The sequence below is a fragment of the Papilio polytes genome, unplaced genomic scaffold (assembly GCF_000836215.1).
Source record: "Papilio polytes unplaced genomic scaffold, Ppol_1.0 DF824191.1, whole genome shotgun sequence".
In the NCBI taxonomy this organism is placed as follows: Eukaryota; Metazoa; Arthropoda; class Insecta; order Lepidoptera; family Papilionidae; genus Papilio; species Papilio polytes.
In genome coordinates, this window is record NW_013525013.1 from 2054897 (window position 1) to 2082382 (window position 27486).

Sequence of the window (27486 nt, forward strand, 5' to 3'; positions counted from 1 at the left end):
AAACAAGGAAGCGTGTTTAACCAAATCAATGCGAGCATCTCAGTGTCCTTATAATAGTCAACTCAGCGTATAACGCAGCAATATGATTGTGCAAAAAGCCTAAATCTAAATCGCCGTCAAATGGCGGCCGCAAGCTTCCTGTAGTTCATTTACTAGCACGTGTTGCTAAGCATCCTATGTCGCCGTATCATTTGATTATCTTCAAATAATTCGTTACTGTCAGTATATTTGCCTTGTAAATAAGCACCTACGGTGTGTTTCTTATTGATTGATTGAGAATAAAAATGAATAGTTCTTGAATCAGTAGTTGTTTGTTTTATTTTATCCTTAACCTGACTCCCTTTACGAATGTAATAGTGATAGCCAAGAATGTATAGGATTAGGATACAAAGTGACTTTCGAAAGTTATTACCGGTTTCATACATTTTTTACTTCGATAAGCGAAAACGATAATCGAAGGTTACTTTGAGGGGGCTAAATTGTCAAATCTATATAGTTGAGCGTGTGATATCAAAAGAAAAATCCATATTTCAAGAAGACGATGTATTTGCTAATAATGAAAATCGCATTTTAAATTTTTTTGTCTGTGTCCGCAAGACGCCTTTGTTCCGGGTTGTCTCCGAAACGGCTGGGCCGATTTCGACCGAACTCACTAAAGGCATGCGGCAGATTATAGACTACTTTTTTATCATACGAAGACAGAGAAAAAATCCCCAAGTATTAACTAGTAACATAACTTACCTAAATTGTTACTAACTTATTATAAAGGATTATTAATAAAAAAAAAACTTACTATATTTGTAAATGACTTTATTCACAAAATGACCTCCATTATTGAAAATTCGTGAGATACAGCTTTCGAGCTTAGGAATAGCAATAACGAACGGTCATATGCTGTAATGTTCATTATTTTTAATGCTCACAAATAAAAAGTGAGACGTTCAGAAGCCTTTATTACACGTATTACAATTAACTCGTACAAATTCTATTGTATCATTTCTTCTTCCATGACCTTGGCCATCCACTCAGGCTCTGCAGCAGCGATCTTCTCTATCAGACTGTTCACTTGATAACACAGACTTTGGATTTGTTTGTCCCATTGCGGCAGAATTTCACGTGCTGGAAATAAAATAAAGAAGCATTGTTTTTCTTTCAGGCTACATAAATAGTAGGTGTTGCCTACACCTACACCTAAACGTAAACGTAAATGTAACTATTTATTTAAATATTGAATGTTATGAAATACAGCTATTCGTTATCCATCCATTGTTAGACAAATATTATTAATGTTACGGTTATCTGTTGTGACTTCGTTCTAGAATGTTTACAATTTTATTATAATTTTATTGAATAATTTCATAAATTCATAGAATGCTCTAGCGCTTAAACGAAGCAACTTTGCACAAAGTAAATTAGGTAAAATGCTAAAAATATTCCAAAATTCATAGACAATAAACGATAATGTCATGTAGTAAAATGTAAATATTTTTTCAATTTCCATTAAGTAACATGAAGTAAAGAACTTCTAGATCTAATCGTAGTGCACCTTCAACGCAAGCAATAATAGACAATGACTAACAAAATATCTTATGTATCTTACTCTCAAAGTGCACAACGGAGCTGATTTGATCAATATATCCGTTCATCCTGCCCTCGCTGATCATGTGGCTGGCGATGCGCTCCGCCTTGCCGGGCGGAGTCTCCAGCAGCGCGCCCAGCTCCTCGAACGTTATATTGTTGTACAGCTTGCTGGCAGACAGCAGGTTGTGTTCAAACACAGCTCGGTCTAAGATTGTTGACCCATCTGATGTTGTCGCCTGAAAAATATACATAAACCTGTCTCTTTAATAATTCTTGCTGTTCTCTATTGTGGACTATTAATCAAGTGACGAATTATACATGATAATGAACAGCTATGGAAGGTTCAGTATGTCTATGTCATATCTGAATCTAGTGGCAGGTAATTACCACCACCACACCAAAATTATATTAGGAATAAAATGCCTTACTTTTCACTATTAACTAGTTCAAGTATTGTGTTATCTGTGCTTCCGATCACTTGCCCACCACTTTTAGGAAATCCATCCCTATGTTCTTTGGTCATTCAGTCATCAACTTACTTTCTTGTCAGTTATGTAAGATGGTCATACATACCTTCTGATGACTTTGCATCAATGCTTCAAACTCATGCAACTCTGAGCGGCGAATAATGCGGTCGAGATACATTTTCTCCAATATAGAGTATGCAGGCAATTGTTGGCAGCGCTCGTCTTTGAACAGTGTTGCCAACATCCTTGATCTTTGTTGGCCTGAAAAAAATGATTTATAAATTGATCATATTTAAATTCCAGCATTTTGTAAAGGATAGAGAGTTAACTGAAATATTATTTATTTTACCTGCAGATGCGAGGACAGTGCATATGAGAGCATTCCTCAAGCAAGTCATTCTCTCATCCTCATGTATGATATTCCGATATGACAATTCATTGTACCTTTGTGCAGCTTCTATAAATTTTCTGAAAAAACATATTAAATATCTTCATAATCATATCTAAACAAGGAATTTAAACAAAGCATGGACATTGTTCAGAGAGGTTGCTACTAAAAATATAAAACTACATAAAACACAACCATCAACTGTTGATACACATTAAAAAAAGATTTTATAACAAAGAGTATTATTATGTTTTCTTAAAGGAAAATTATTTAAGCAGGAACAGGATAATAATAACTAACACACATTATATAGACCATTCAGTTAGGGGAGGTATGATATCTTTTAACTTTTTATTAACAACCACTTATTTGTTCTATTTACATACCTTCTATAATCCAATACTCTAGCATAGCACACTTTATAATAAATCTGTAGTTGTTCATTAGTTGTCTCAGCTTGCAGCAGCGAGGCTCGGTTCACAAATGCCTCAGCTTGTACAGGGTCATCCACTTCCAAATACAATCTGGCTATCTTTAGGTATGTCTCTAGTTTGTAATCAACTGAGTATTGCCTGGAAAGATTTAACAAGATTAGGTATTTCCTAATTTTTAATTTTTTTGCACAAGTATGGAAATATTATATTCACTTAGATTATATAAACTAGGTGTCGCTCGCGATTCCATAAGCTTGAAATAAAAAAATCTTCATTAGTAAACTATGTTGTCTTTAAATTGTATTTAACATCTATGCCAAATTTCAGCTAGATCCATTAAGCAATTTTGGAGATTTAGTCAAACATCCATCCATCTAAACATTCGCATTAATTATATTAGTAAGATCGATCAGTGTATATTATGTAGGTGTTATAACTGATAAATAGTTTTTTTTAAACTAAATCATACAAATGTCATTGTATAATTAATATGTAGATTTATAAAACTACTAGCTGTTCCTGTGCGGCGTCATCCACATGAAATTGTAACAAAAATATTTTATTGTTTACATTTGCAAATGTCAAAATTCAGATGCACAAATAACAACAAAAGCCTTTGACATTGGATAACAATTCCTTGATATTGGCAGCTTGTAGTTTATGGTCCTTTAGCACATGAAGGTTTTTTCCAATTTATTTATCCCTTAAGTTTAATAGCATGAAAATATATAGCTTAAAGTGTGTTGTAAGTGTAGGGCTTTATTAAAGAAATTATTGTTCAAAAATATGCTGTGATTGGTGACATCGTATGTGACAAAGTAGTTTGTGTTAAACATAAAGAAGACAAATGTTAAATAAGAAATAAAGGTAAAAATACATACTTTTGTCCAGTTTCAAGAGGAATTCCAACAAGAACATTTGCTGCTTCCTTCCAGTTCTGATGTCTTTCATAAATATCTGCTAAATGTTGTCTTATACTTGCCACCTGGAACAGCCTTTAGTTAATTATACATTACAACTAAATAAAGTAATATTGCTTCAGGACATATTAAATGGTATTTATGACAGCTCACATCATTAATTTGTAAGGTACTAATACATTTATTGGTATACATGAAAATATGTAAAGCCTCCTAGATAAATGAGTTTTAACTAAGTAGCCAACATTTTCAGTTAAAACTGTGGGTATCTTTAACTTAAAAATTAAATTAAAGGATGCTCTATGTCTATATCAGGCTTTTGGTTTCTAATTTCTAACTGAAAAATATGAATTCACCTGTTCCTCAAATGAAATGACCCTGGGCTGTATGACATCCAGAGCAAAGTGTGATACCTCTTGAGACACTTCATCAGGCAACAGTGCCAAGTGAGAACTCACATCTGTCAGCAACTGGCGGGATATCACCAGGCTCACATTCTCATTTACAACTGTTAACAAATGTTATAATATACATTTTATTATTCTGTTAATAAAATCTACAATAAGTACGAAAAATAAAATATCACTTACTTGCTTCCACAAAAGCTTTTAATGAGTCAGCTAGTTCGGTAGGGTTTACCAAAATCTCCAACAATACACTACGATACCTAGAAAAATTAAACCAGAGTTAAATATTAGAGACTAATGGTATTAATGTGTACTACACCATGTTTATGTTTAAAGACTTACTTTTCAGCCTGGTCTTTGTGTAAGCCGCCTGAATTTCGAAGTTCAGTTAAATACTGACGTACTCCTTGTAGAGTCAACGGCATTTTGTAGAGTTAAGGAATCTTTAGGCTATTTGTGTTTTTGTAGAAAATTGAAACAGATATAAGTTATTTTCTAGTTCTACAAAAATCATGAAAACTAAAAAATGATGATGACATTGACAATTGACGTTTGGCGTTGACAGCCATCTTTTTTCCTCACAGTTTCGTTGACTGGTTTCGTGGTTTCGGAAATAAATAAAGAATATAAAGTCGGTTTATAACACCATGAGTTTCTAGTATCAAATACTTCTTTAAAAACATAGGTTATACTTCTCATTATCTTTGAAAAAAAATAGAAAACAAAATGCTTGAATACCAATGTTACGACTTACGACTGTGCTGTGCACTTTATTCCTTTGATTTTACAAAGGGTGTAAAAGTTTTAAATGGAGCCAATTACTTTGATTCTAGTGTGATGTGAAAACACAACAATTAATTCTAGTTTTTTTTTTATATTTCTCTTATAATTTGAGCGCCTTTCTATATTTTGTTTACCTTTTGCATAATCTGTGTTATTTGTAAATTATGATTTCGCAATGTTGGTCAAGTTTGACAGCTTTACAAAATTGAAAGAAGCGCCATCAGGATTTTATACTAAAATAATATTTTTCTTGAGAAAGGATTTCATTTTATATTTGTAAAATACGTTGCAACTGTTAAAATATTATTTGATATTAATTGTTGAGTATTGATAATGCTAAATCGGCTGCAAAATTTACTAAATAACAATAGTTTGTGATTGACAATTTGTGTTCAACCGTGGCTATTTGTATGTAGGACGGAGAATTTTGACAACTTAAAATGGCGGCCTCTTTTGAACTTAAATATCTTTTTGATTTTTCGCGCTTTTTGGCGGTCAATGTGGAGATTTTACAGTAGTAAATTTTACAAGAAAACTTGATTTGTTAGTTTTCTAAGATGGATCACAATTTGGGTGACGATTTGAATTTGGATGGGTCTATGGGAGTAAGTACAAACATTTTGACCAATTTGTATTTTTATTAGTAAACTAAATGTGTTTATTTTGCAAAGATTAAACATTCTTAAAATGTCTGTAGGGTTTCATTGTGTATGGAAGTTATTTCTTTAAAAAAATTCTACTTTTGTTGGTTCTAATATTTTATCTTTGTATTGCATTTTAGGTGGATTTTGGGCATTCTGAAGATACAGTTGTAAGTCAGGCAGATATAGCTCTAGAAGAGAGTGCCCATGAGGCTGGAATTGCAATGGATTTTGATCACATTGAAGAACAACCCATGTTAATGGATACTGGCAGTGAAGAAATCATAGGTAGTTTTATATTCCTCTCTCAGAATTACAAAGATTTATGAAAAATTAAGTGTTCTACATTGAAAAAGGTATAAAATTTGTATAAATAAGCCCTTACAGTGGGTTAACAGTACATACTACTCTACTATTATCTCTATTGACTGTAATATTCGAATTCACTCCTTCGCACAATTGATGTATACTTTTTTTTGTCTGCCTTTACCTTTAGTAGCTAATTAATCATAATGAAATGTTTTTAGATTTCATCGGAGAACAGTTTACTCTACAAGATTATGCCGATCAAGAAGATCAGAGTAATATTATGGCAAGTATCGCTTCAAATGTATGTAGAAATTACTTGATTTAACTCATTTGTATGCTATTTCATCTATATGACTTCATTGAATGTAACATTTTTTAAATGATTATTTCTTTTTTTTTACAGGAGCAGACTATTATCACATCACAAGCAGATAACATTATTAAGATTGAGTCTTTGCCGCAACAAACAATAAAACAAGAACATACATTGAGTAAAGTAGCCACACTAAAGGTTGTTATAGATATTTAGTACAATTTTATTTATTTACATTCTATTCTAAATCAAAGAATAAAAATTCAGTAAAAATGTATGTTTCAAAGGAAAACTGCAAAAAATACTGTTAATGTAGCTTGGAGGCCTAACTTAAATCCTCTTCCCTTTGCTACTGTTTTTATATGAGGGAAGGGAAGAGGGGATATTCTCTTTCTGTATCTCTTACTCTGTTCATTAATTGTAGGCAATGCATTTGCCAATTTAATAAATGCAGTAACCTTTCCCTATTTTGACGAATGTTAGTGGCTTTTTACTTGTTTTCCTTTTACTATACAAGGTAGTATATTTTTCATGGAAACAAATATTTTATTAATTATAGTCTGAAATCTCACCGCCTCGAATAAAGAAAATTGAAACAGATATTCACACATCTGCACCTCGTCAAGTGGCCATAGCACCGAAACCTGGGCCAGTTGCCAAAGCGTTCACTCCTGTCAAACCATACGCAATAGCACCCAAACCATTAACAGTGCTTACTACCAAAAGTAATACATTAAATAATGGATTTCTAAAGAAAGTTACTCTGGCCGGTGTTATGCAAGGAAATAAAGCCAATACTGTCCTAAGTAAGTATATCTGTGTATTTTTTAAAGATTTTATTTTTTAACTTTGGAGTGTAGATTAATAGAATATGAAATATGATGATTTGACTTGACTCCTTGTCCTATGTCCCCAAAGTGGGGCAGAGGGCTTCACAGTACGCCTCCAGCTCCCTGCAATATGATACATGTTTGAAAAATATTTTTTAACTCATGTAAAAATTCCTTAATTATAAAATGAGAGCAATTACAAAACAATTATTTATAATTATGCTTAAAATGGATAAGTTCTTGTATTTAAGACTTGATTAAATAAAATTATTGTATGATTGAATAAATGTTTTTCAGCTCAAATAGGCAAACAGCTTGTAATGATGCCAGCGACAGGAGCGCAGAAGTTAAAACTGGTGTCGGGGGGCACTGCTATGCCCACGGTGCAATATTTACGAACTACTACTGGAGATCAAGTATGTATAAAACCTCTGCTTTCAATAAAATTTATTAAGTTATATTGTTTTTATAAAATGTGCTTAATTTCCAGACTCAACTGATCCAAGCAAAGACTGTTACTGGTACACAAAATAAGCCTGTCATCACTAAATTAATATTACCTGGTAGGTTATGTTACATATCTAAATTACAATAAAGCTATACATGTTTCACTGTTATATAGAGCAATTATTTTTTTTTATATGTAACTAGCTGTTCCCATGCGACTTTATCCGCATGAAATCATAAAAACATTATTTTATTGTTTACATTTGTGAAATTTTCAATTCAAATATCAACTTGCACTTTTTCCCGTTTCCCGCATAACAGTTTTTCCATATTACTTACGCTCTAAGTTAATAGCGAGAAAATGTATTGTCTAAAGCGTGTTGTAAGTGTAGGACTTTGTATTAAAAAGAATATTATTCAAAAACATACAGTGATTGCTGACATCCTACGTAACTAAGTAGTCTGTGGTTACGCTTTATTATTAGTATAGATAGATTCATTCAAGTTTTTATTATTGCATGTTCAAGGACAACCAAATCTGGAGATGAGCAGCAACGCACAGAGTCTGCTGACTAAAGTAGCGCCCGCCGCCGCTAAGCCGCCGGCGCAGATTGTTGCACTGCAACAGAAAAATATGCCTTTTACAATAGCTAATAAGGTATTTATTTGTTTAATCTTTAATTTTATATCGGCCTCTGCACAGAACATAAACTGTGATGAAACCTTTTTTTATAAATATTTACAATGTCCAAAATATATATTAAACGTAAAATTTTTAAAAACTTGATTTTATTCTCCTGCCAAATTAAGGGTTCACATAAAATGTTATTTTACAATGCAGTAACACTTGACTTACCCTTCCCTTTTGCATCCCTTTTGTATAAGGAAAGGAAGGAAAGGGAAAGTGGATTAAACAAGAGAGGGACGCACAGATACGGAAAATAATCACTTTCTGTGATTCTCACCTCACGTGATAAAAATCAAGTAATCCATCTGCAATAGCTGTTTATGGGGGGGTGGGGTTGGGTCACTTCGCTATTTAGGCGAATTCTGATCATATTTATATCAAACTTAAATAGTTGCTCTTCATTTTATTTGACATTTTATTTATGCAGACAGTATTTACACAGGTTTTACTAAATTTTTTCAGGTATTGTTAGCTACGCCGACGAAATCGGGCGTGAAATTTGCTAAAAAACAACAACTAATAGCCTTCAAATCGCCGGAAAAGGCTACGCAAGCGGCACAAGGTACTTAATACATTAATATTTTTATATAGTTTTCTTTGATTTTATATGTTACAAAACAAAAAAAAATCAAAATTCTAAAAATGTACATTTTTAAAGTTTTTTTTCTGTTGTTTTCAGGTTCAACAACAAAGAAGGTTCTCATAACATCAAATCCAACACAAAATGTTATATTGAAAACCACAGCACCTCCTAAAGCACAAGTAAGAGAAAGTAATTTAAACTTTTTACAACATTTAAACTAATATTATTTTCGTTACTAACTAAATAAAAACAAACAGTTCCCTAATGTTACCATGTTATTTATATTTTTAGGTTACAAAAGATGGCAACATTGTGTTAGACAATCAACGGACTCAACTACATCAAATCAATGTTCCTGGTAAAGGTGTAAGTTTTAATTAATGTATTTAAACCTTCTATTTGTTAATAAAGTGGTTTTTATTGATTGCAAAATAAAAATATGAAAGGTGAAATTTTCTAAAACTAACTCAAAGATTGAATTATCTTTTCTATTTAAATAATTTGAAACTTTAAACTTTAGGTTGTTGTAATAGTTGTCTTTTTGAAAGTAAATGTTTTTTACTTCTTACTAATATTATAAATGCGAATATGGACGGAGTCGCGGGCGAAAGCTAGTCAGGAATAATCTAGAAATATCCGTGAAATATTTCTTACAGATTCAATACATCAGACTTGTGACGAATTCTAACCCAGCGCCTGTCAAGACAAAGCTGCAGCCGCAAACTATAAATGTGCCTGCGAAAACTTTTCTGTTAACTGATTCAAAAGGTAAGTTGCATAATCACGCCCGTGACGCTATGGGATAGGCAAAAACTACGGCTCTCCATTTGACCCCATCCTGACGCATCTTTCATCTATCTGTAAATGTTCTAGCAATTGTCAAATTACAGCTCAATTCTTTAATGAAGTATTTACTCTCTTACTTAAACTTTACTCAATAATAACTTTCATCCACTCATGAAAACTATAAACAATATTTTCAGTAGATTTTGAATTATTGGCATAAAATAACGCAATTTAGTTTTTTTTCTTTACATGCAGTTTTGATTGTAAACGACATCAAACGAGTTTTGACTTAACAGTTAGACAATTCAGTTAATTAAATCAAATCATATGTGAGTTAAAGAAAATTAGCACTACAATTTAATTGATAGTTAAAATGTTGCCTATACAACTTAAGTAATTGTACAGTTCGATTGTTCAGTTATGACTGAAAGTGTTTAGCAGGCTTTATGGCTACGTTCTTAAAATGTGTACTTTATATTGTAAAACTTGTAGGTAATTTGATCCAGATGTCATCAGACAAAATGATGAACAGTCAGTCGCCTCTGCTCGTCGCCGGCGCTGCCTCTTCTCTTACCAAAGGTACATCAAATCCCATTAAAAACATTTAAAACGGTTTATTTCCGTTTTATGAAAATGTCATCAAAAAACAACGATAGAATTAGCTGAGTAATAAAATTGTCATGGTTTTATTTTTATTTTTGAGTTAAAATATTCACTATGCAGGTTTTACTGCAATTCAAACTGGCCACATTGAAAAACGGCAATAACGGAATTTAAAAAATATATAACTTACGCTCGTTACCGCCATCTCTGTTCATTTCTTGATATTCCAAACATTTTATTATCTCTTTTGACATTACGAAAGAATTTGATACTTTTGGAAATTGGAAAACTTTTAAACATTGACACTAAGAAAATTAAACAATTCTTTTCTCTATTTGAAAATTATAATTTAAATTCGAATATGAAAAGTCATTTGGAAACAGTGTCATTGTGTGAATTGAATTTGCGAAATTCTATAATTTTCAGTGAGCACAAAACCCCAGCGCAAGTTGGTGAGGATAGCTCCCTTAATTGATAAAAGAGTTACCACTTTAGCTGATAAACCTGCGCAAACGACCGCGGTGAGTTAACATAATTCTTATCTTTATACATTTCAAAAACTTAATTAGAGTTTTTAAATGTTTTGCTTTACTTTGAAAATAAATTTAAAGCTTTATGAAAAGTTTATTTGTCACTTTTAACTTCTCAACTTCTCGGTTCTTAGACTTTCGTATTATTAACTGAAATTATTTGGATGTTAATTGTTTTTTTTCTTTAAATTTAAAGTTAATCTATGTTTACAATAAATTTTCTTGCACGTGAACATTATTTTTCATAATATTGGCTGCAAAATTTTTCTTTAACGTTCTGTTTTTTTTTTCGTTAATTATTGATGTTGATAACTTGGAAGGAAATGATTTTTAATCTTTTTATAAACTAGTAATAACTTCAATTTGGTAAAGTATTAATATTAAAACTATATTTCATCAGATCAGAAGATCGTCACAAAGTCTTCTGGCACCAATATCTCCAGTGCCAGAAGTGTCACATATAGAAGAAACTGAAGTACAGGAGGAGATGGACTCGAAGGCTGCCCTGCACGCACTGATGAGCGAGGAGTTGGAGCAGGAGATGCAGGTCAACATCAAGGCTGAAATGCAAGTCAATCAGGCCAGTATGGATAGCAATATGGAGGATATAAAAAGTAATGTACACGATGACCTGCATTCTGAGATGAATATGGATGCAGATGATTCTAATATTGCAGAAGTTGAAGTTGACTATAAACGGGATTTTGTAAATGTAAGTATTTTTTAATTTTATGTTACTTGCCATATGTTTATGTATTTTAAAATTTTATAATAATTTCGACAATGTACTTTGTAGATGACTTAAAACATGGGCATTAACCCCCCCATGATCTAGGGATGATGATATGCCCCTCATGATATAGGGGTCTACTGAGAGTGTTTTAGTAGGTCTAATTCCACATAACCCTGCTTTCCCCCAGAGAGCAAGTTATCTTTGCAAGACTTCCTATCGACACAAAAAAGGTGTAGGGGTTCAGCTACCATTAATATAGTCTTATTTGCAGGCAGGCTATGCCTTCATAAAGTCAGTTTTTCCGTCTATGTTAAATGTTAAATATTGTCCACAGTATTCAGATTGCGATGAAGTGAATGAGAAGAGCGATCTGCAGGAGCTGGGCGCGGGAGAGGAGCACCCGCTCATCGTCATCCCCTCCAACTTCATCAAGGAGACTGACAACAGGAACATCAGCGATGTGCACTCCGCTCATGTAAGTTTATTATCTATACTTAATATAACAAAGCGTAAACACATACTATTTTGTGGAGTAGGATTTCAACAATCACCGCATATTTTTGAATAATCCTTTCTTTAAATAAAAGTCCTACACTTACTATTGTGTAAAAATGTCTTAAAATACAGAAAAAAGTCACTGAATAGGTAAATATTTATTTTGCAGGACGAGTCTCAGCAGATAAGCGGGATGCTGAGCATGGACGCGGAGTCAATTAACGCGTACCAGTCGCCCAGGACACCACAGACAACTTCCGAAAGCGGTAAATGTTACATGTGTATTTATTATTTTGATATAACTTATAGGTTTTTATACGATTTGATAAACAGCAATGAATTAATTTCCTTATTGTTGTACAAAATATAATATTTGTCGGACAAGTAATAATACTCTTCAGTACAATGTTACCAGATGGTACCAATTTGGTATGGCTAGTTTAAAAAAGAAAAAATGGACTGGAGCGTATTGATTTATTCTCCTTATTTATATATTAGCTTTCGCCGGCAACTCCGTGTGCGTAGAATTAAAAAAAAAAAACAAAATTACTAATCTAGTACTATATCTTCTTCCAGACATACATCTACAAACTTTAATGATCTATCTATCTAAACTTTCGCATTTATAATATTAGTAATATTTCTATATGTACTGTTTCAGAGTTGATGTCTACTGAGCTGGGCCTGCGCCTGCGCAAGGCGTGCAACTGCACCAAGTCTCAGTGCCTCAAGTTGTACTGCGAGTGCTTCGCCAACGGCGAGTTCTGCAACCGCTGCAACTGCAACAACTGCCACAACAACCTCGACAACGAGGAGCGCCGCCAGAAGGCCATCAGAGGATGTCTTGATAGGAACCCTAACGCTTTCAGGTAATGTTTTTATACATTACAATGTTGAGAGGCTGTAATAGGAAATTTAGTTGTTATATGGTCGTATACTAAAACTATATTTAAATATGTAATAGAGTCTCGAATGATAATATTTCAACTCCATTAAATGGTAGACTAACTTAAATCGTAAACAGCGTTCAGACAGAAATTAATTAAATTTAAATTCAATCGCAATTTTTTAAATTAATATGTTTTGTTTTAGACCAAAAATTGGCAAAGCAAAAGTCGGTGGTCCGGAAATGATTCGTCGGCACAATAAAGGATGTAATTGCAAACGGAGTGGATGTCTCAAAAACTATTGTGAATGTTATGAGGTAATTTCTTTATGTAGTGTATTTATTTAATCATATCAGCAGCATTTAAATCATAAATAACGTAATTTAAGTGAAAAATGATACATATTTTAGTTATCTCTCGTAATACTGTTATATATTTAGCAATTTAAGCAATTCATTAAATATAATCAATCCATTGTAGTTTCATAGAATGTTTAGTAATTTGATTTTATAGTAATGTAATCTTTGTGTGCTACAGGCGAAGATAGCGTGCACGTCGATATGCAAGTGCGTGGGGTGCCGCAACGTGGAGGAGACGCTGGAGCGCACGCGGCGCCGCGCGCCCGCCATGCCCAGCGCCGTGCAGGCGCTCTTCAGGCCGCCGCCCTTGATGCCGCTCAAGTACGACACATCTACTCTACATTAAAACCTCTTTTTCAAGTACAATCGAGGAATTTAGCGGTGTTCCACTTTAGGAAATTTGCCTTGTTTATTGCAACGAATCAAACTCCACCGCTTCTTACTATTAACCACTTAAATAATAGAAAATTAGCCGTGTATCACTAACTTATTTTTTCGTATAGCACATTTAAAAGTTGCGTTGTATTGGCTTATGTTTCGCGTCGTCGTTTCAAACTATTAAAGCTTTTAAGGGACACCGCCAGTTTCTTCGAATGTACCTTTTAGCTCAAGCACAACAATGTAAATTATGTCAATAATGGTATTTAACAACAGGGAGCTTTTTACGTTTCGAGTGGTGATTTTTGTTTATTTTTCTGTAGACAGCCGTGCAGCTTCATAACTACGGAGGTGGTGGAGGCGGTGTGCCAATGCCTGCTGGCGGCGGGCGGGGAGGGGGCGGGCGCGAGCGGCGGGGCGGGAGGCGCGGGGGGCGGGGACGCGGTGCGTGACGTCATCGACGAGTTCGCGCGCTGCCTTCAAGACATCATTAGCGCGGCGCACCACACCTCGCCGCTCATCATGCTAGACGAGGTAACATATAATCAGATAAATACAACAAGAATTTCTTTTATTCCATATCTTTTTGCTTTCATAGGGTCTGTCCCACCACTGGCTGATAGAGGCTCAGCCCCCTTAGACAAGGTAACATTCGATTATCGCTATCACTGATCGAAAAGTCAAAAATGTATTGAACTGACAATAACATTTGATAGATCACGTGCTTGTCACGTATTCATTCCTATACATTTTGATATGTTTTGTCGATTCTACAAGGGACATCGCTAATCGAAAGTCACTTTGTGTGGAGGGGACATAGCCTAAAAGTGACGTCACTGTCAGATAGGGTCTTAAAATCTGTTTTTTACATCACATATTTTATACATTGGATTGTTATCAATTTACAAGAATTGTGGGACAGGCCCTAAGTCTCTCGTCTAAAGTACAGTTGTTAGATTAATTTTCATGCAATTTTATCTCTGTTTACTTTGTTTCAGGAACCTGCATGATATGTGACGTTTGCTATAAGGATTTAAATGAAATATTTAGATTATGTACAGCACATGTGATAATATATAAAATTAGTTTAAAGAAATATATATTCATAAATAGGGGTACAATCGTGCAATTATGTTGTAGAAATATTTCAACATTATATCAGCATAATGACAATATTTTATTGATAAATCAATAATATATAGTGAATAGTGTAATAAGAAAAGACTGTTGAACAATAGTTGACATGAAAATCGTTTATCGGAAGTAATCTTTTAATGGAATTGAGTTTTTAAGGTGTACATATGTTAGTGAATGTATCAGATTTTATATTTGTTTGGTTTGTTTCGTTAATGAGGAGAGATATATAGTTGTACAGATATATTAAATATTTTGCTAGTCATAAGCGTGCGGCGGACTGTACATAGTAATGAAATAAATATAGCCGTTTATTTCCTTTACATTTGTTTTATTGTATACTTATAACATTTTAAAACTCACAATTATACATGTGTTAATCTATTATTTATTACTAATATTATAAAGAAGATATGTATTTTTGTATTTTTTATTTATTTAAAGTTACTGGGTGGATTTTAAAAATTCTTTCACCATTAAAAAGCTATGTTATCGGTGAGTAACATAGGCTATATTTTAATTACACGCGGACAAAGTCGTGAGTATCAGCTAGTGTGTTTACAATTTTAGAAAACGACTATAGAGGAAAAGAATGCCTAAAATACACTGGATAATGACAGATGAATTTGTGTAAAACTTGGCTACAATACATGTTTCTTGGCGGTAATATTTCAAAAGTAGGTTAAAGGTGAAAACAAACCTGCAAAACGCGAACTAAAATTAACTACCGACGCCGCGCTAAATATAATTTACACGTCTCTAGTTCATCCCTCACGTGTGTCGGTACATGCTTTAAATTAATGAAATACATCAAAATGAGTGAAAAATACGAGGTGAAAGTTTCTGAACAATTTGGAAGGTTGGTTTTTTATACTAATTCAAAGTTAATTATGTTGTAATGTTTTTTTGTTTGATGAATTATTTTAACAATTATTATTAATAAGAGAGAATCTGTTTTTATAGACTTATCCGTTATTAAATGGCTAAAGTTTCTTGCAATAAGAAAAAAAATAATTTATAGGTATATTGTAGCGGCAAAGGATTTGAGAGCAGGTGAGAGTATTCTAAGCGACAAGCCGTTTGTATTAGGACCTAGTAGTGACACATCGCTCGTTTGTTATAACTGTCATTTGCCGCTTATCAGCAAGTTTTTCGTATGCAAGCTATGCGCAGTGGCTCCTATATGCCCCGGAGACGGCTGTCCACAACAACTAACCAGTAAGTAACTAATGTAGTCAAAGGTTCAAACTACACAATATTATTAAGATAACTATGCCAGTTATTTTTTAATGTTTCTTTTGTGATGTTTTGTTTAGAATGGCACAGTGAATTTGAATGCGACTTCTTCAGATCTCTCAAGTTAACACGAAGTGTGAATCCTATGACGATGGTACAGAATGTAGGCTCTCTGTTGGTATTGAGGGCGGTCTTAAAAAAGGACGTTGATAAAACAGCTTGGCAGGACTTTCTGCAACTTGAGACACATTTGAATGAGAGAAAAGGAACAAGCGTTTGGGAGTACTGTGAAAATACTGTGAAGGTATTTACAAATTTCAGAAGGACAGAGTTATTTCGAAAGCTTTTTTATTTTTGTCGCGCATTGTGGAAACAATTATCTCTGAGTTTCTTTACAATTTAAAGACATAATAATATTGTAATTAACGTTTCAGGCAAAATGCAGATTATTTTCGAATCACAAATAGCGGTATGATTTTATACATAAGAAAAGATTTGACAAACTATCTTCTTGCTATACATACTTTAAAATCACTTTAATTTTATTACTTTTCTGCTATAGTTTTATTATTAAAACATAAAATTGACTTGAGATCATAATATTATCTATGTACTTCTCGATATTTCTATTTCTTACTAACTGTTCAAACATCTATTCATCTAAGATTTGTTTCTTCCGAATCTCTACCGCCAACCGTTATTCAGACACAGTTATCAATTCACAGTTTATTCAATCTCTGGGACTTATGGAAGGTGTTAAGGATAATAATTTAGTACAAAAGGTATGTGCAGCGGTGGATGTGAATAGTTTCGAAGTTAGAGGACCGCCGGTACCAGCGATTGGATGTTCAGAAATACTTCGCGGGGTTTTTTTGAAGGCAGCGCTAATGGCGCACGATTGTGTTGCCAACACACATATTGCCATAGATGAGAGTAATGTGTTAATCTGTCATGCAAGCACTGATATCAAAAAAGGAGAAACAATTTACTATAATTATACAGATCCCTTAAAGGTATGATTTCAATACGTTTCCTGTTGTATTGACTATTTTCCTTTCTCAAAGTATTAAAATATTATTTCTAGGGTACAGCTATACGACAACAACATTTATTGATTGGTAAATACTTTAAATGTACATGCAAAAGATGTCAAGATATGACCGAAATGGGCACTTACATGAGTTCAGCACTTTGTCCTACATGTAAAACGGGATATATCTCGGAGATTAGTGACGAAACATGGGTATGTCATGACTGCGGCGCTAAATTTGAATCCTCCGAAATTAGACATAAGGTTCAATGTTGCTCTGAGAAACTGGCTGTTATAAGTAAGTTTAGCTAGCTACATTTTTAGCCGTAGTTTTAATCTCTAACAACAGAAATAATCATTAAACAACACCATTTAAACAGATAAAAAAGATGAAAAGGAACTGGAGGAGTATATTAAAAATGTTTCGCTCTTACTGGCACCAAATCATTATCTTCTGTTAGACGCTAAACAACGGCTAGCCGGGGTACTAAGAGACGCCATCAACAACCAGCCCAGACCAACCAAGAAGATGATGAGACGGAAAATAGAATTGTGCAAAGAACTCTTGCCAGTGCTTGATAAGATAAGCTCAAAGATATGCAGGATTAAAGGTATTTTTTACATTGTATTCTTATATAGCATTAAAATATGAGAAGTATTAACTATTTTTTTTATTTAGCTATCACACTTTACGAATTACATGCTACTCTAGTACAGCTTGCTAAAAAGCTGTTTGATGGCCGAGAAATAAATGGATCCCACTATTTGGTAAGATCCATACGATTTTTAAATATATTATAAACATGTAACATGTGTAATATAAAAACGTTTTGTTTACAGGAAGAATTACAAAATGCTGAGAAATGTTTAAAGAAATCACTGGAAATGCTTTTAATCGAACCTGGAAATTCACCCGAAGGAGAATTATGTGCAAAGGCGCTCGAGGAATACAGAGCACTTAAGAAATCTATTTCGGAACTTATGTTGGGACTACACTCTGAGAGCAAAACATTTGTTACCGGGAAGAATACGGGCTCGAGTGCGACTAATGGAAATAATTAACTTTGCATATCTGTTTTCAAAATTAAAATCTAAATTCTTTAAATGTTTTATTTTCTTATTTCCCCTATTAGCCCGTGTACAGTAGATGTTAGTCATGTTTCATTTTAGTCCAGTAGAAGAAACTACAAATTCCTAATCCCTCCCATAAAGTTGCACAAAACGTAAACGTGTTACTTTTTCTGAAAAAATATTTAAAGCGAATTACTTTTCGAACCTTGCAGCACTATCAACTGCGTCAATCAGTGCTGTCAACATCACCTGCCAAAAATTATTTGTCTGTTTGTGTCAAAACGAGACAAAATATTTGAGAAGCAATGAATTTAATCTATTTTTAATTAACTAATGCATTTTCTTTATAGCATACTTCCATTATTGCGACAAACAGAAAATCTTAGAATACTCTTCTAAGGTTCAATTAATTTATTCTGTTCTGTTTGCAAATTATTTGTCATCATACCGCTAACACTTAGCATTACTTTTGGCTTGTGGAGGCAAGTAAAATGTTTATTTCCTACATGATAAAGTTAAAGAGACAACAAAAAGTAATACTTGTTACGTTTATTGGTTATTCTAATTGTACAATAATTGCATAGACATAGCGAGTAAAGTGTTTTTAGTGGTATGCTTGGGTACGCGATGGATGATAGCCGATTATTAAAAGTATCATTACTATCAATTGCATCTTAATTGTTTTTAAGTAATAAAAAATGTATATAGATAATACAAGTACATTTGGTAGTTAGATTTTGCCACCAAGACGTGTGTATTACTTAGAAATAGATGAATTAACTTTACTCTGCAGAGTAACAAATAGGAAAAAATTACTTGCAGTCCCACAATGGCAGATCAGACCTCAGTTCTCGCCCTGGTAATACTGACTGTGGGGATAACAGTACATTTTTCCTTACACAAAGTTGATGAGGGTCATCTTGGAGTTTATTACAGGGTAAGTTTGTAATGTGCTTATTTTGTACTAACTTAAGATGTTATATTTCTAATTATATACTTTTTTCTCATGTTAGGGTGGAGCATTGCTGCCAGTAACAAGTCAACCTGGATTCCATATGATGGTACCTCTTTTAACTTCTTATAAAGCTATTCAGGTATGTATTATCATATTTAGGTATATTATATTTTTTTTCTTAAAACATACTTAATATCTTTTCTTCTTACAGACCACTCTGCAAACAGATGAAGTAAAAAATGTGCCCTGTGGAACAAGTGGAGGTGTTATGATTTACTTTGAGAGAATTGAAGTTGTTAATAAATTAGAACCAAACAGTGGTGAGTATCAAATATTACATCAGAGTTTTTCTTATTGTATCTAAATAAATATTGCTATAAACCTCTTACCTATATTCATACACAAGTGTATAATAAAAATTTGGGTGAAAAGTAATACTGTTAAAAGACCTTATAATAACTGATATTTATTTGTTTCTAGTACTGGATGTGATTCGTAACTTCACCGCAGATTATGATAAGACATTAATATTCAATAAAGTACATCATGAGTTGAATCAGTTCTGCAGTGCGCACACCCTGCATGAAGTTTACATTGATCTGTTCGATCAGATTGATGAAAATTTAAGAACAGTAAGTTTTTTTAGTTAATGCCACACAAATATATAACAATCTATTCCTCATCTTACAAAATGGTATGTGCTGTTGGAGACTTGTCTTACAAGTTTTAGTAAAGTTTGTTTAAATGTTCATATTATAGGCACTTCAAAAAGATCTTAATGAAATGGCACCAGGTCTGAGAGTGCAGGCAGTGAGAGTAACAAAACCAAAGATACCAGAAGCAATTAGGAAGAATTATGAACTTATGGAATCTGAAAAGTCTAAACTTCTCATTGCTGCTCAACATCAAAAGGTAATAGTTTAAACCAAGAAAAGATCTAAATGAAGATTCAAGGTAGACTTATAGTTAAGTTTTTACCTAAGTAAGCATTTTTCTGAACTGGTATTAGTATATTTCTGTACTGGTTGAATATTTAGATTTGCATAAACACTGTAACAATTTTGCTTAGGCTAGATGCTTTATTATCTTAGCATACAAATATACACATAAAAGTTTGGATGGATGGATGTTTGTAAGATTTTACCGCCTAATCGGATGAATAGATCATGACATTGGGCATAGATGTAGAGTAGTCTACTTATAGAATACATAGGTATATAGAATACACTTGCTTTTGTTTTATTTTTCTGTTTCATGCAAAGTCGCAAGCAAAGCTAGTAATAAATTTGAAATGGATAATAAGTACAAAATATATGTTTAAAGATTACTCAAGGTATCTTATGGTTGATTTTTATTTCTCAGGTGGTGGAAAAAGAAGCAGAGACAGCTCGCAGGAAGGCCGTCATCGAAGCAGAAAAAGAGGCGCAAGTTGCGAAAATTCAATATGAACAGAAAATTATGGAAAAAGAATCTTTACAAAAAATCGAATTGATTGAAGACAACATTCACAGAGCGAAACAACAGACAAAAGCAGAGGCAGATTACTATCATCTGAAAAAACAAGCAGAAGCTAACAAACTACTGTTAACTAAAGAATATTTGGAATTACAAAGATATCAAGCACTCGCAAAGAATAATAAAATTTACTTTGGAAGTGATATTCCAAATATGTTTTTGCAAGCAAATATTGGTGAAAATATGCTCAAAAATGTTGAAGTTGAATAAACACTACATACTTTGTCAAAACAATTACTAGTCATTGAGTGAAATGTGTGTGGGACAGGTTTGTGGGGCTTTTTGTAAAGTTTTAAAAAAATCAACATTCTCAATAAATAAGCTCTTTTTGTATTTAGGTAAATATATAGTTTTTTTATACATGTTACATCAAAATGGCAATAATTATTCTTATTGAATGGTTTCAGGTTGATTGTGTATGTGAACTAGTTATGGTTATACTTTTTGATATTTTCAGACAAAAAATGTTCATAGTAATGGATTTAAGTAAATGTTTTTTTCTTAAAAAGGAATGTTTATTGGGATTTTCTATGCAGTATATTAAATAAAATTCATAAATACAGAAATGTGATTTTATTGAGTGGAAATCTTATAGTTAGAATGGCATTTAAATCTTATTGAAAGCGGCAATGTCAACTGACTGAACAAAGTCTTCAAATTCTTGGATTTTCTCAGTCAATAGGTCCACAGATACTTTGTCATCTTCTATAACACACATGATCTGCAGTTTGTTGATACCATAGCCAACGGGCACCAGTTTAGAAGCACCCCAGAGAAGACCATCCATTTCAATGGTACGGACTTGGTTTTCCATTTCCTTCATGTCTGTCTCATCATCCCAAGGTTTCACATCAAGAATAATGGATGACTTAGCAATAAGGGCCGGTTTCTTGGACTTCTTGTCAGCATAAGCCTTCAAACGTTCCTCACGGACTCTTGCTGCTTCCGCATCCTAAAATAATAATTATTTTAAGTATTCTGGGATATTTATGTGTTAACTGTGTAAATAAATATTTTTTTAATATTAGAATTTGAAACAAACCTCTTCCTCATCTCCAGATCCGAAAAGATCGACGTCATCGTCGTCGTCTTCCTTGCTTGCTGCGGGTGGTGCAGTGGTGGTGGTGGCGCCGGCTTTCAATGGGCTGACACCCGCAGCAAAAGTCTGTCGCTCAGCTGCGGAGTATGATGAGATGTGATTGTACCAGCGCAGTACGTGCGGTAGGCTGGCGGCCGGCGCTTTGCCTACTTCATTAAATACTTGCACATCGGCTTGAGTTGGAGTGTATCTAAAAAAAATCATTTAACATTATGATAATCTTAAATGATTACATCGATAAAATAGTCACTGCTAAAAATAGAGGTTATAATTTTGAGGTTGACGTGTAAGAATATTTAATGCTATAAAAATGTCTTTGTAAATATTTACCCGGATATGTAACTTTTATCGGCCAAGAATGTATTCAATTCATTTAAGCCTTGGTTCGTTTTAACATCTCCGAATGCCATTTTTTTAATTTATAAAAGAAGCACAAGTGCCACACGAACAGCCGGTCAGTAAAAGAGAGGGAGGGGGAGGAGAGGTGAATATAGATAACGAAAAAAGTGTCAAAATCATCAACAACCACAGAAATAGAAGAACTTTGTTGAGTAGCAAAAATAAAAAAATCCGTTTCAGTTTATCATGTATATCTTTTTAAAACTTATATTTTCACTCATAATGTATTAAAAAGAGGCTGTCCTTCGTAGTTTGTTTAGGAGAAAAGTGTTTAATTTTAACCTTTAACAAAGAGAAACAACATACAGCAAAATTTATGGACTTGAGGTTAGTGTCAAACCATTTAAAAGTCAATATGTGGATGACATTGACAGTTTTCTCAGCTGTCATTAAATTTTGTTAAAATCAGTAAAGCATACATAGGTACTTTTTCTAATTCATTTTATTGCGCAAATACGCCAAAAATCACTTTAATACATGAAATAGCTTTTTTTCACATTGTAATTTAATTGGTACTGAGTGTGATATATTGTTTTTAATTAAGGTTAGGTGTTGCTACTTATGTAACAATAACATAACATTTTCTCCTATATTCATATTTTAGTGCCACAAAAAGGGTCTTAATGCTATTTGACCTACATTAGTACTTAACTTAATAGTTATTATTGTATAAAAGCAAATGAGATTTTAACGACATCACGAAAATATCGCTTAAATTCATTGTAAAAGTTTTGTTTATGATTGGTGCTGCAGAGGATGCTGCGCCAGCCGCTAACCAGGGCGCTTGCGCTGAGCTCTCCATCCCGCGCCGCACCGCTGGCCGTCCGGCGCTACGCCGAGGTTGTGCCACAGCCTGATAAAGTAGAGGTCTTCATAGATGACAAGCCTGTGTATGTACCACCTGGCACTACAGTATTGCAGGTAATTATGTTACAAAACTGAATGTAAGTCTTATTTGAACTGTTAGACATGTAAGGGTTTATTTTGCTTTTGTTCTGATTTTTGTATCTATTTTGTGCACATAGAAAACTAACAACTTTACTTTGTTTTTTTTTTTACATACATTTGAAGAAATTATATGTAATTATACAAATGTCTTTGCAGAAATACATTTTGCCTACAATATTTTTAATAAAAAATCAATTTATCAAGGTACAAATGTTTTTATTAGGCTGCGGCCCAAGTTGGTGTTGAAATACCGAGGTTCTGCTACCATGAGAGGCTGGCTGTTGCTGGTAACTGCAGGATGTGCCTTGTGGAGGTTGAAAAGTCACCAAAGCCAGTAGCAGCATGCGCTATGCCAGTTATGAAGGGAATGAGAGTGAAGACCAACTCGGATCTGACAAGGAAAGCCAGAGAAGGTGTGATGGAGTTCCTGCTGGTGAACCATCCTTTGGATTGTCCGATTTGTGATCAAGGTGGAGAGTGTGACTTGCAAGATCAATCTATGGCATTTGGTTCTGATAAGAGCCGATTTACTGATATACATTTCTCTGGAAAACGGTAATTTTTTTTTTGTTTTTATTATTTTCATTGTTTTATAAGATTTAAACAAAGTATAAAGAGTACTACATTGGACTAATATTATAAATATAAAAGTTTAGATGGATGTTTTTAGACTGTACTATCTAAATGGTTGAATGGATCTTGGTGAAACTTGGCATAGATATAGAGCAAATTCTGAAAAAAAAAACATAGGCTGCTACTTTTACATAAATAATGTATTTGTAAAGGTTGTAGTTTTCCGTTTTTGCATCTTAACTATTTTATAAATATGTATTAAAAAATTATTACAGGGCTGTTGAGGATAAAGATGTTGGTCCTCTGATCAAGACTATTATGACGCGTTGCATCCACTGCACGCGGTGCATTCGTTTCGCATCTGAAGTGGCCGGTGTTGATGACCTCGGCACCACTGGTAGAGGTACTGATATGCAGGTCAGTATTTAATTGACAATATATTAAAGAAAAATGATAAATTAACATTTAAATACACATAGGGCCTGTTTTACCAAGTTGTAACTTGTTTGATAACAATTCAACGAAATATCGGATTTTGTCCCGATATCTGACAGTGACGTTATTTTTAATCCATCTGAGCCTCTATCAGCCAGTGGGACAGGCCCTTAACAAATTGTAATCTGTATTTTAATCTGATCTTCAAAATTGCTTGTTAATTTCAGTAGATTTTGTTGTATAATTTTTATACACAAAAACAAAAGGATTATTGATTTTACAATACTATGTCCCGGGTTCATAAATTAAAACCAAAAGTAATTTATTAATAGAAATAATTTATTTTAAAATGTTTCATTTAAGGTTGGAACATATGTGGAGAAAATGTTTCTATCTGAGTTATCGGGCAATATAATTGACTTATGCCCCGTCGGCGCTCTCACATCGAAGCCTTACAGTTTCGTTGCTCGACCCTGGGAAACTAGGAGGGTAAGAATATCTTTTAAACATAAAATATAATTTTTATAACAATCACTTTGATTATGTTAAAATTTGTTAATTTCTATTTTGTAGATTGATTCCGTCGATGTTTTAGACCCTTTGGGCAGTAACATCGTAGTTACAACGAGGACAAACGAGGTTTTACGTATTCTCCCTAGGACTAACGAGGTTCGTTATTATTTATATATGAATTACAAGCTGTCACCCGCGATTTTATAAGCATGGATTATAAACAAACTTAAATAGTAGCCTATCCATAAGATTTATACATTTAAAATGTGAAATTTAAAATGTTTTTTGTCTTGTCTGGTAATTCAAGTGAAAATTATCTCATACAAAATGAATTTAGCTGAAATATTTGATAGGAAATCGATAAAACACTAGTTTTTGCACGCGACTTCATCCGCGTGGAATAAAGAAAGTAATAAGCTTATGTGTTCTCCCAGATAGATCAATGCTTAATTTTCTATTGATCCGTTCAGCATTTTACAAACTTTAACATCAATCTATCTAAACTCGCATTTATAATATCAGTCCGATTATTGTACTACTATACAGGAGATAAACGAAGAATGGTTATCAGACAAATCTCGTTTCGCGTGTGACGGTCTGAAGCGGCAGCGGCTGGTGACGCCGCTGATGACGGACAGCCGCGGCAACCTCACTCCTGTCGAGTGGGAAGACGCCATCGTGGCCGCCGCGCGCGCGCTCAGAGACTGCCCGCCTGATAAGGTAACACCTTACACTGAGGGCCAGTCCCACCACTGACTGATAGAGGCTCAGATAGCTTAAAAGTTACATCATTGTCAGATAAGGGAACAAAATCCGATGTTTTCATCACATGTTGGATTGTAATCAGACTATTTACAATTTGGTAGAACAGGCCCTAAAGTTACGGACCAAATTCTTGACTGATTTAACTGATATGATAGTTGGGTTATCTTTACGTTTTAAGACCCACTCAATATTTTAGGTTCTTTTTAGACGAGAATGACAGAGAGAAGATAGAGGATAGAGAAAAAGATAGATATAGAAGGGGGAGAGAGGGAGAGAGAGAGATATAGACAGCTAGAGAGAAACGGAGAAAGAGGGAGTTATTTGTTAAAGCATTTCATAAAAGAATAATCAATATCTATTCATCTCCCAATATTGTTTGTGTATAGCTTGTAGCAGTGGGAGGCGACATGGCGGACGCGGAGTCGCTGGTGGCGCTGAAGGACCTGGTGAACCGGCTGGGCTCGGAGCTGGTCTGCACCGAGCAGTACTTCCCGCTGGAGGGCTCCGGCATCGACCTGCGTTCCACCTACCTCCTGAACACCGGCATTGCTAGTATGTATACATTCACTGACTTATTTTATACTTTGAGACTGTTCCTTGTTGAAATAAATTTAAATAACTAGATAATAGAGATGTTAGAGAGAGGGAGAGATAATCTGTATTATGAATTGTTGTTCTTTTTATACATGTATGTTCTAAACCGAATGTAACGTCTATATGTGTCTATGTTAGTACAAAAAATATTATTACTGTTCTGAGGAAAATGCAAAGCACTTTACTTTGATCATGTAGCATCTTGGTCAAACGCTAGCTAACATACAAAACAAAAAAAAATCTTATTGTACATATTTGCAGTGGAAACCTACCATTATAAATTTATGGTCGAAATCAATGGAAATGAAAATTTATAACAAATCTTTCTATACAATTTTAGCTTTTTAACACTTGTTTATTGTCAACTATTTTATTTGGCCGTAGCAATATTGTGAATGTTTTAAAATATGTACTAGATGTGGAGGAAGCCGATTTCGTGCTTTTAATCGGCACCAACGTGCGGCTGGAGGCGCCGCTCCTCAACACTCGCATACGCAAGGCCTTCATGCACAAGGAGACCGACGTCGCGCTGCTCGGCCCGCAAGTTGACCTCACCTACGATTACATGGTAAATGGTGAAAAATTTACCGTTTTAGGAAATACTAGCTGCCACCCGCGACCCCTTCCGTGTGGAAAGTAAAAAAAACAAAAGTGAATAATTTAGGTGTTTTTTTACACTATTTTCTACTTTTTCTACTAAATTTTACCGAGATTCTTTTAGGATGCACCTTCTAACTTATATTCATCCATCCATCCATCTAAATTTTCGCATTTATAATTTTAGTAAATATTTAGCAAGCAAATACTTTCTGTTCATTTCTGATGTTGTTATTATTGTACTTGCTTTTGGACCTGATTTTGTTTGCGGAGAGTTAAAACGTAACTTATATTCACAATATTGTTGTCAAACTTTACAGAGATCCATTAATCCATTCTGGAGATACCTTCTCACAAACATCCATCCATTTAAAGTATTGCAAGGAATAATTAAGACTTTTCCTCGTGTTCTAGCACGTGGGCGACTCAGCGTCCATATTAAAAGATCTGGCGTCGGGCAGCAGCTCGCACGCGGTGCAGCGCAAGCTGGAGGAAGCGAAGCGGCCGGGGGTCATCCTCGGCGCTGACCAGCTGAAGACGGCGGAGGGCGCGGCGCTGCTGGCGCACACGCAGGAGCTGGCGCTGCGCCTGCAGGACAAACTGCAGGATAAGGAATGGAAGGTAAAATTCTTAAAATCGATGGTAACAAGAATTTCATAGAATTCAGAATGTACTTTAACAACAGTGTTTAGTTGTCGCTTGTTGAACATATATTTATAAAAAAAGTATGGTTGTTAGTTGTTGAACATATATTTACAACCGAGATTAGTTGATAATTGTTGAACATACATTTACAACAATGTTTGGTTGTTAATTGTTGAACATACATTTACAACAGTTTGGTTGTTAGGTGTTGAACTTACATTTATAACAGAGTGGTTGTCACATATTGAACAGACATTTATAACAGAATTTGGTTTTTAGGTGTTGAACATACATTTATAACGATGATTGGTTGTAACTGTTGAACATACATTTATAACCGTGTTTGGTTGTTAGGTGTTGAACGTGCTGCAGCGCACGGCGTCGCAGGTGGCAGCTCTCGACATCGGCTACAAGC

General features: G+C 34.0%; 6 protein-coding genes across 8 annotated transcripts in view; 4 read left to right on the plus strand and 2 right to left on the minus strand.

Moving 5' to 3' along the window:
• Positions 1 to 793: 793 nt before the first annotated feature.
• LOC106110751 (COP9 signalosome complex subunit 4) lies at positions 794 to 4745 on the minus strand. The gene is made up of 9 exons (XM_013292649.1): positions 4540 to 4745; positions 4381 to 4457; positions 4147 to 4298; positions 3752 to 3855; positions 2823 to 3008; positions 2398 to 2516; positions 2155 to 2309; positions 1601 to 1817; positions 794 to 1119 (listed from the first exon to the last, which is right to left on the minus strand). The coding sequence occupies exons 1-9, from the start codon at positions 4620 to 4622 to the stop codon at positions 986 to 988; spliced, it is 1227 nt and encodes a 408-aa protein (XP_013148103.1). The 5' UTR covers positions 4623 to 4745; the 3' UTR covers positions 794 to 985.
• Positions 4746 to 5187: 442 nt separating this feature from the next.
• Positions 5188 to 15007, plus strand: LOC106110933. 2 transcript variants are annotated; one of them, XM_013292891.1, is made up of 22 exons: positions 5188 to 5585; positions 5762 to 5909; positions 6149 to 6231; positions 6334 to 6441; positions 6803 to 7049; positions 7371 to 7489; positions 7564 to 7636; positions 8048 to 8178; positions 8671 to 8770; positions 8888 to 8970; positions 9083 to 9157; positions 9448 to 9559; positions 10070 to 10156; positions 10607 to 10701; positions 11111 to 11422; positions 11778 to 11918; positions 12108 to 12204; positions 12600 to 12807; positions 13031 to 13142; positions 13363 to 13505; positions 13886 to 14096; positions 14561 to 15007. In XM_013292891.1, exons 1-22 carry the CDS (start codon positions 5538 to 5540, stop codon positions 14570 to 14572), a joined length of 2745 nt encoding a protein of 914 aa, XP_013148345.1. In that variant the 5' UTR covers positions 5188 to 5537; the 3' UTR covers positions 14573 to 15007. The 2 variants fall into 2 exon arrangements, with proteins under 2 accessions (XP_013148345.1, XP_013148346.1); XM_013292892.1 differs by having other exon boundaries at positions 5189 to 5585; positions 6149 to 6213.
• An 815-nt stretch (positions 15008 to 15822) lies between these two features.
• On the plus strand, positions 15823 to 18024 carry LOC106110712. Its single transcript, XM_013292609.1, has 7 exons — positions 15823 to 15914; positions 16013 to 16236; positions 16658 to 16945; positions 17017 to 17260; positions 17343 to 17573; positions 17642 to 17730; positions 17803 to 18024. The coding sequence occupies exons 2-7, from the start codon at positions 16078 to 16080 to the stop codon at positions 18022 to 18024; spliced, it is 1233 nt and encodes a 410-aa protein (XP_013148063.1). The 5' UTR covers positions 15823 to 15914; positions 16013 to 16077.
• A 240-nt stretch (positions 18025 to 18264) lies between these two features.
• Positions 18265 to 20967, plus strand: LOC106110900 (erlin-2-like). 2 transcript variants are annotated; one of them, XM_013292851.1, is made up of 7 exons: positions 18265 to 18515; positions 18827 to 18970; positions 19047 to 19127; positions 19200 to 19308; positions 19469 to 19620; positions 19748 to 19900; positions 20351 to 20967. In XM_013292851.1, the coding sequence occupies exons 2-7, from the start codon at positions 18863 to 18865 to the stop codon at positions 20711 to 20713; spliced, it is 966 nt and encodes a 321-aa protein (XP_013148305.1). In that variant the 5' UTR covers positions 18265 to 18515; positions 18827 to 18862; the 3' UTR covers positions 20714 to 20967. The 2 variants fall into 2 exon arrangements, with proteins under 2 accessions (XP_013148305.1, XP_013148304.1); XM_013292850.1 differs by having other exon boundaries at positions 18856 to 18970.
• A 94-nt stretch (positions 20968 to 21061) lies between these two features.
• Positions 21062 to 22077, minus strand: LOC106110902 (elongation factor 1-beta'). Its single transcript, XM_013292852.1, has 3 exons — positions 21933 to 22077; positions 21546 to 21792; positions 21062 to 21455 (listed from the first exon to the last, which is right to left on the minus strand). The coding sequence occupies exons 1-3, from the start codon at positions 22010 to 22012 to the stop codon at positions 21111 to 21113; spliced, it is 672 nt and encodes a 223-aa protein (XP_013148306.1). The 5' UTR covers positions 22013 to 22077; the 3' UTR covers positions 21062 to 21110.
• Positions 22078 to 22337: 260 nt separating this feature from the next.
• Positions 22338 to 27486, plus strand: part of LOC106110713 (NADH-ubiquinone oxidoreductase 75 kDa subunit, mitochondrial) — a 7876-nt gene continuing 2727 nt past the window's right edge. The window contains exons 1-11 of the mRNA XM_013292610.1: positions 22338 to 22424; positions 22755 to 22922; positions 23173 to 23504; positions 23798 to 23939; positions 24321 to 24446; positions 24531 to 24626; positions 25017 to 25190; positions 25622 to 25787; positions 26246 to 26397; positions 26841 to 27047; positions 27426 to 27484. Coding sequence (XP_013148064.1) covers positions 22758 to 22922; positions 23173 to 23504; positions 23798 to 23939; positions 24321 to 24446; positions 24531 to 24626; positions 25017 to 25190; positions 25622 to 25787; positions 26246 to 26397; positions 26841 to 27047; positions 27426 to 27484 — 1619 coding nt within the window. The 5' untranslated portion in view covers positions 22338 to 22424; positions 22755 to 22757. The remainder of the gene's footprint in view (positions 22425 to 22754; positions 22923 to 23172; positions 23505 to 23797; positions 23940 to 24320; positions 24447 to 24530; positions 24627 to 25016; positions 25191 to 25621; positions 25788 to 26245; positions 26398 to 26840; positions 27048 to 27425; positions 27485 to 27486) is intronic.

Excerpts from the sequence above, each read along its gene's own strand:
- LOC106110751 (XM_013292649.1), bottom strand. The coding sequence starts at position 4,622 with ATGCCGTTGACTCTACAAGGAGTACGTCAGTATTTAACTGAACTTCGA. Across the intron at positions 2,310-2,397 it reads CACTGTCCTCGCATCTGCAG|GCCAACAAAGATCAAGGATG; the intron begins GTAAAATAAATA and ends CATTTTTTTCAG. Across the intron at positions 1,120-1,600 it reads CTCCGTTGTGCACTTTGAGA|CACGTGAAATTCTGCCGCAA; the intron begins GTAAGATACATA and ends TTTTATTTCCAG.
- LOC106110933 (XM_013292891.1), top strand. The coding sequence starts at position 5,538 with ATGGATCACAATTTGGGTGACGATTTGAATTTGGATGGGTCTATGGGA. Across the intron at positions 8,971-9,082 it reads CAGCACCTCCTAAAGCACAA|GTTACAAAAGATGGCAACAT; the intron begins GTAAGAGAAAGT and ends TTATATTTTTAG. Across the intron at positions 11,423-11,777 it reads ATAAACGGGATTTTGTAAAT|TATTCAGATTGCGATGAAGT; the intron begins GTAAGTATTTTT and ends TATTGTCCACAG.
- LOC106110712 (XM_013292609.1), top strand. The coding sequence starts at position 16,078 with ATGACGATGGTACAGAATGTAGGCTCTCTGTTGGTATTGAGGGCGGTC. Across the intron at positions 17,261-17,342 it reads TGAGAAACTGGCTGTTATAA|ATAAAAAAGATGAAAAGGAA; the intron begins GTAAGTTTAGCT and ends CCATTTAAACAG. Across the intron at positions 17,731-17,802 it reads TAAATGGATCCCACTATTTG|GAAGAATTACAAAATGCTGA; the intron begins GTAAGATCCATA and ends TTTTGTTTACAG.
- LOC106110900 (XM_013292851.1), top strand. The coding sequence starts at position 18,863 with ATGGCAGATCAGACCTCAGTTCTCGCCCTGGTAATACTGACTGTGGGG. Across the intron at positions 18,971-19,046 it reads ATCTTGGAGTTTATTACAGG|GGTGGAGCATTGCTGCCAGT; the intron begins GTAAGTTTGTAA and ends TTCTCATGTTAG. Across the intron at positions 19,901-20,350 it reads TTGCTGCTCAACATCAAAAG|GTGGTGGAAAAAGAAGCAGA; the intron begins GTAATAGTTTAA and ends TTTATTTCTCAG.
- LOC106110902 (XM_013292852.1), bottom strand. The coding sequence starts at position 22,012 with ATGGCATTCGGAGATGTTAAAACGAACCAAGGCTTAAATGAATTGAAT. Across the intron at positions 21,793-21,932 it reads GATAAAAGTTACATATCCGG|ATACACTCCAACTCAAGCCG; the intron begins GTAAATATTTAC and ends GATTTTTTTTAG. Across the intron at positions 21,456-21,545 it reads GATCTGGAGATGAGGAAGAG|GATGCGGAAGCAGCAAGAGT; the intron begins GTTTGTTTCAAA and ends TTATTATTTTAG.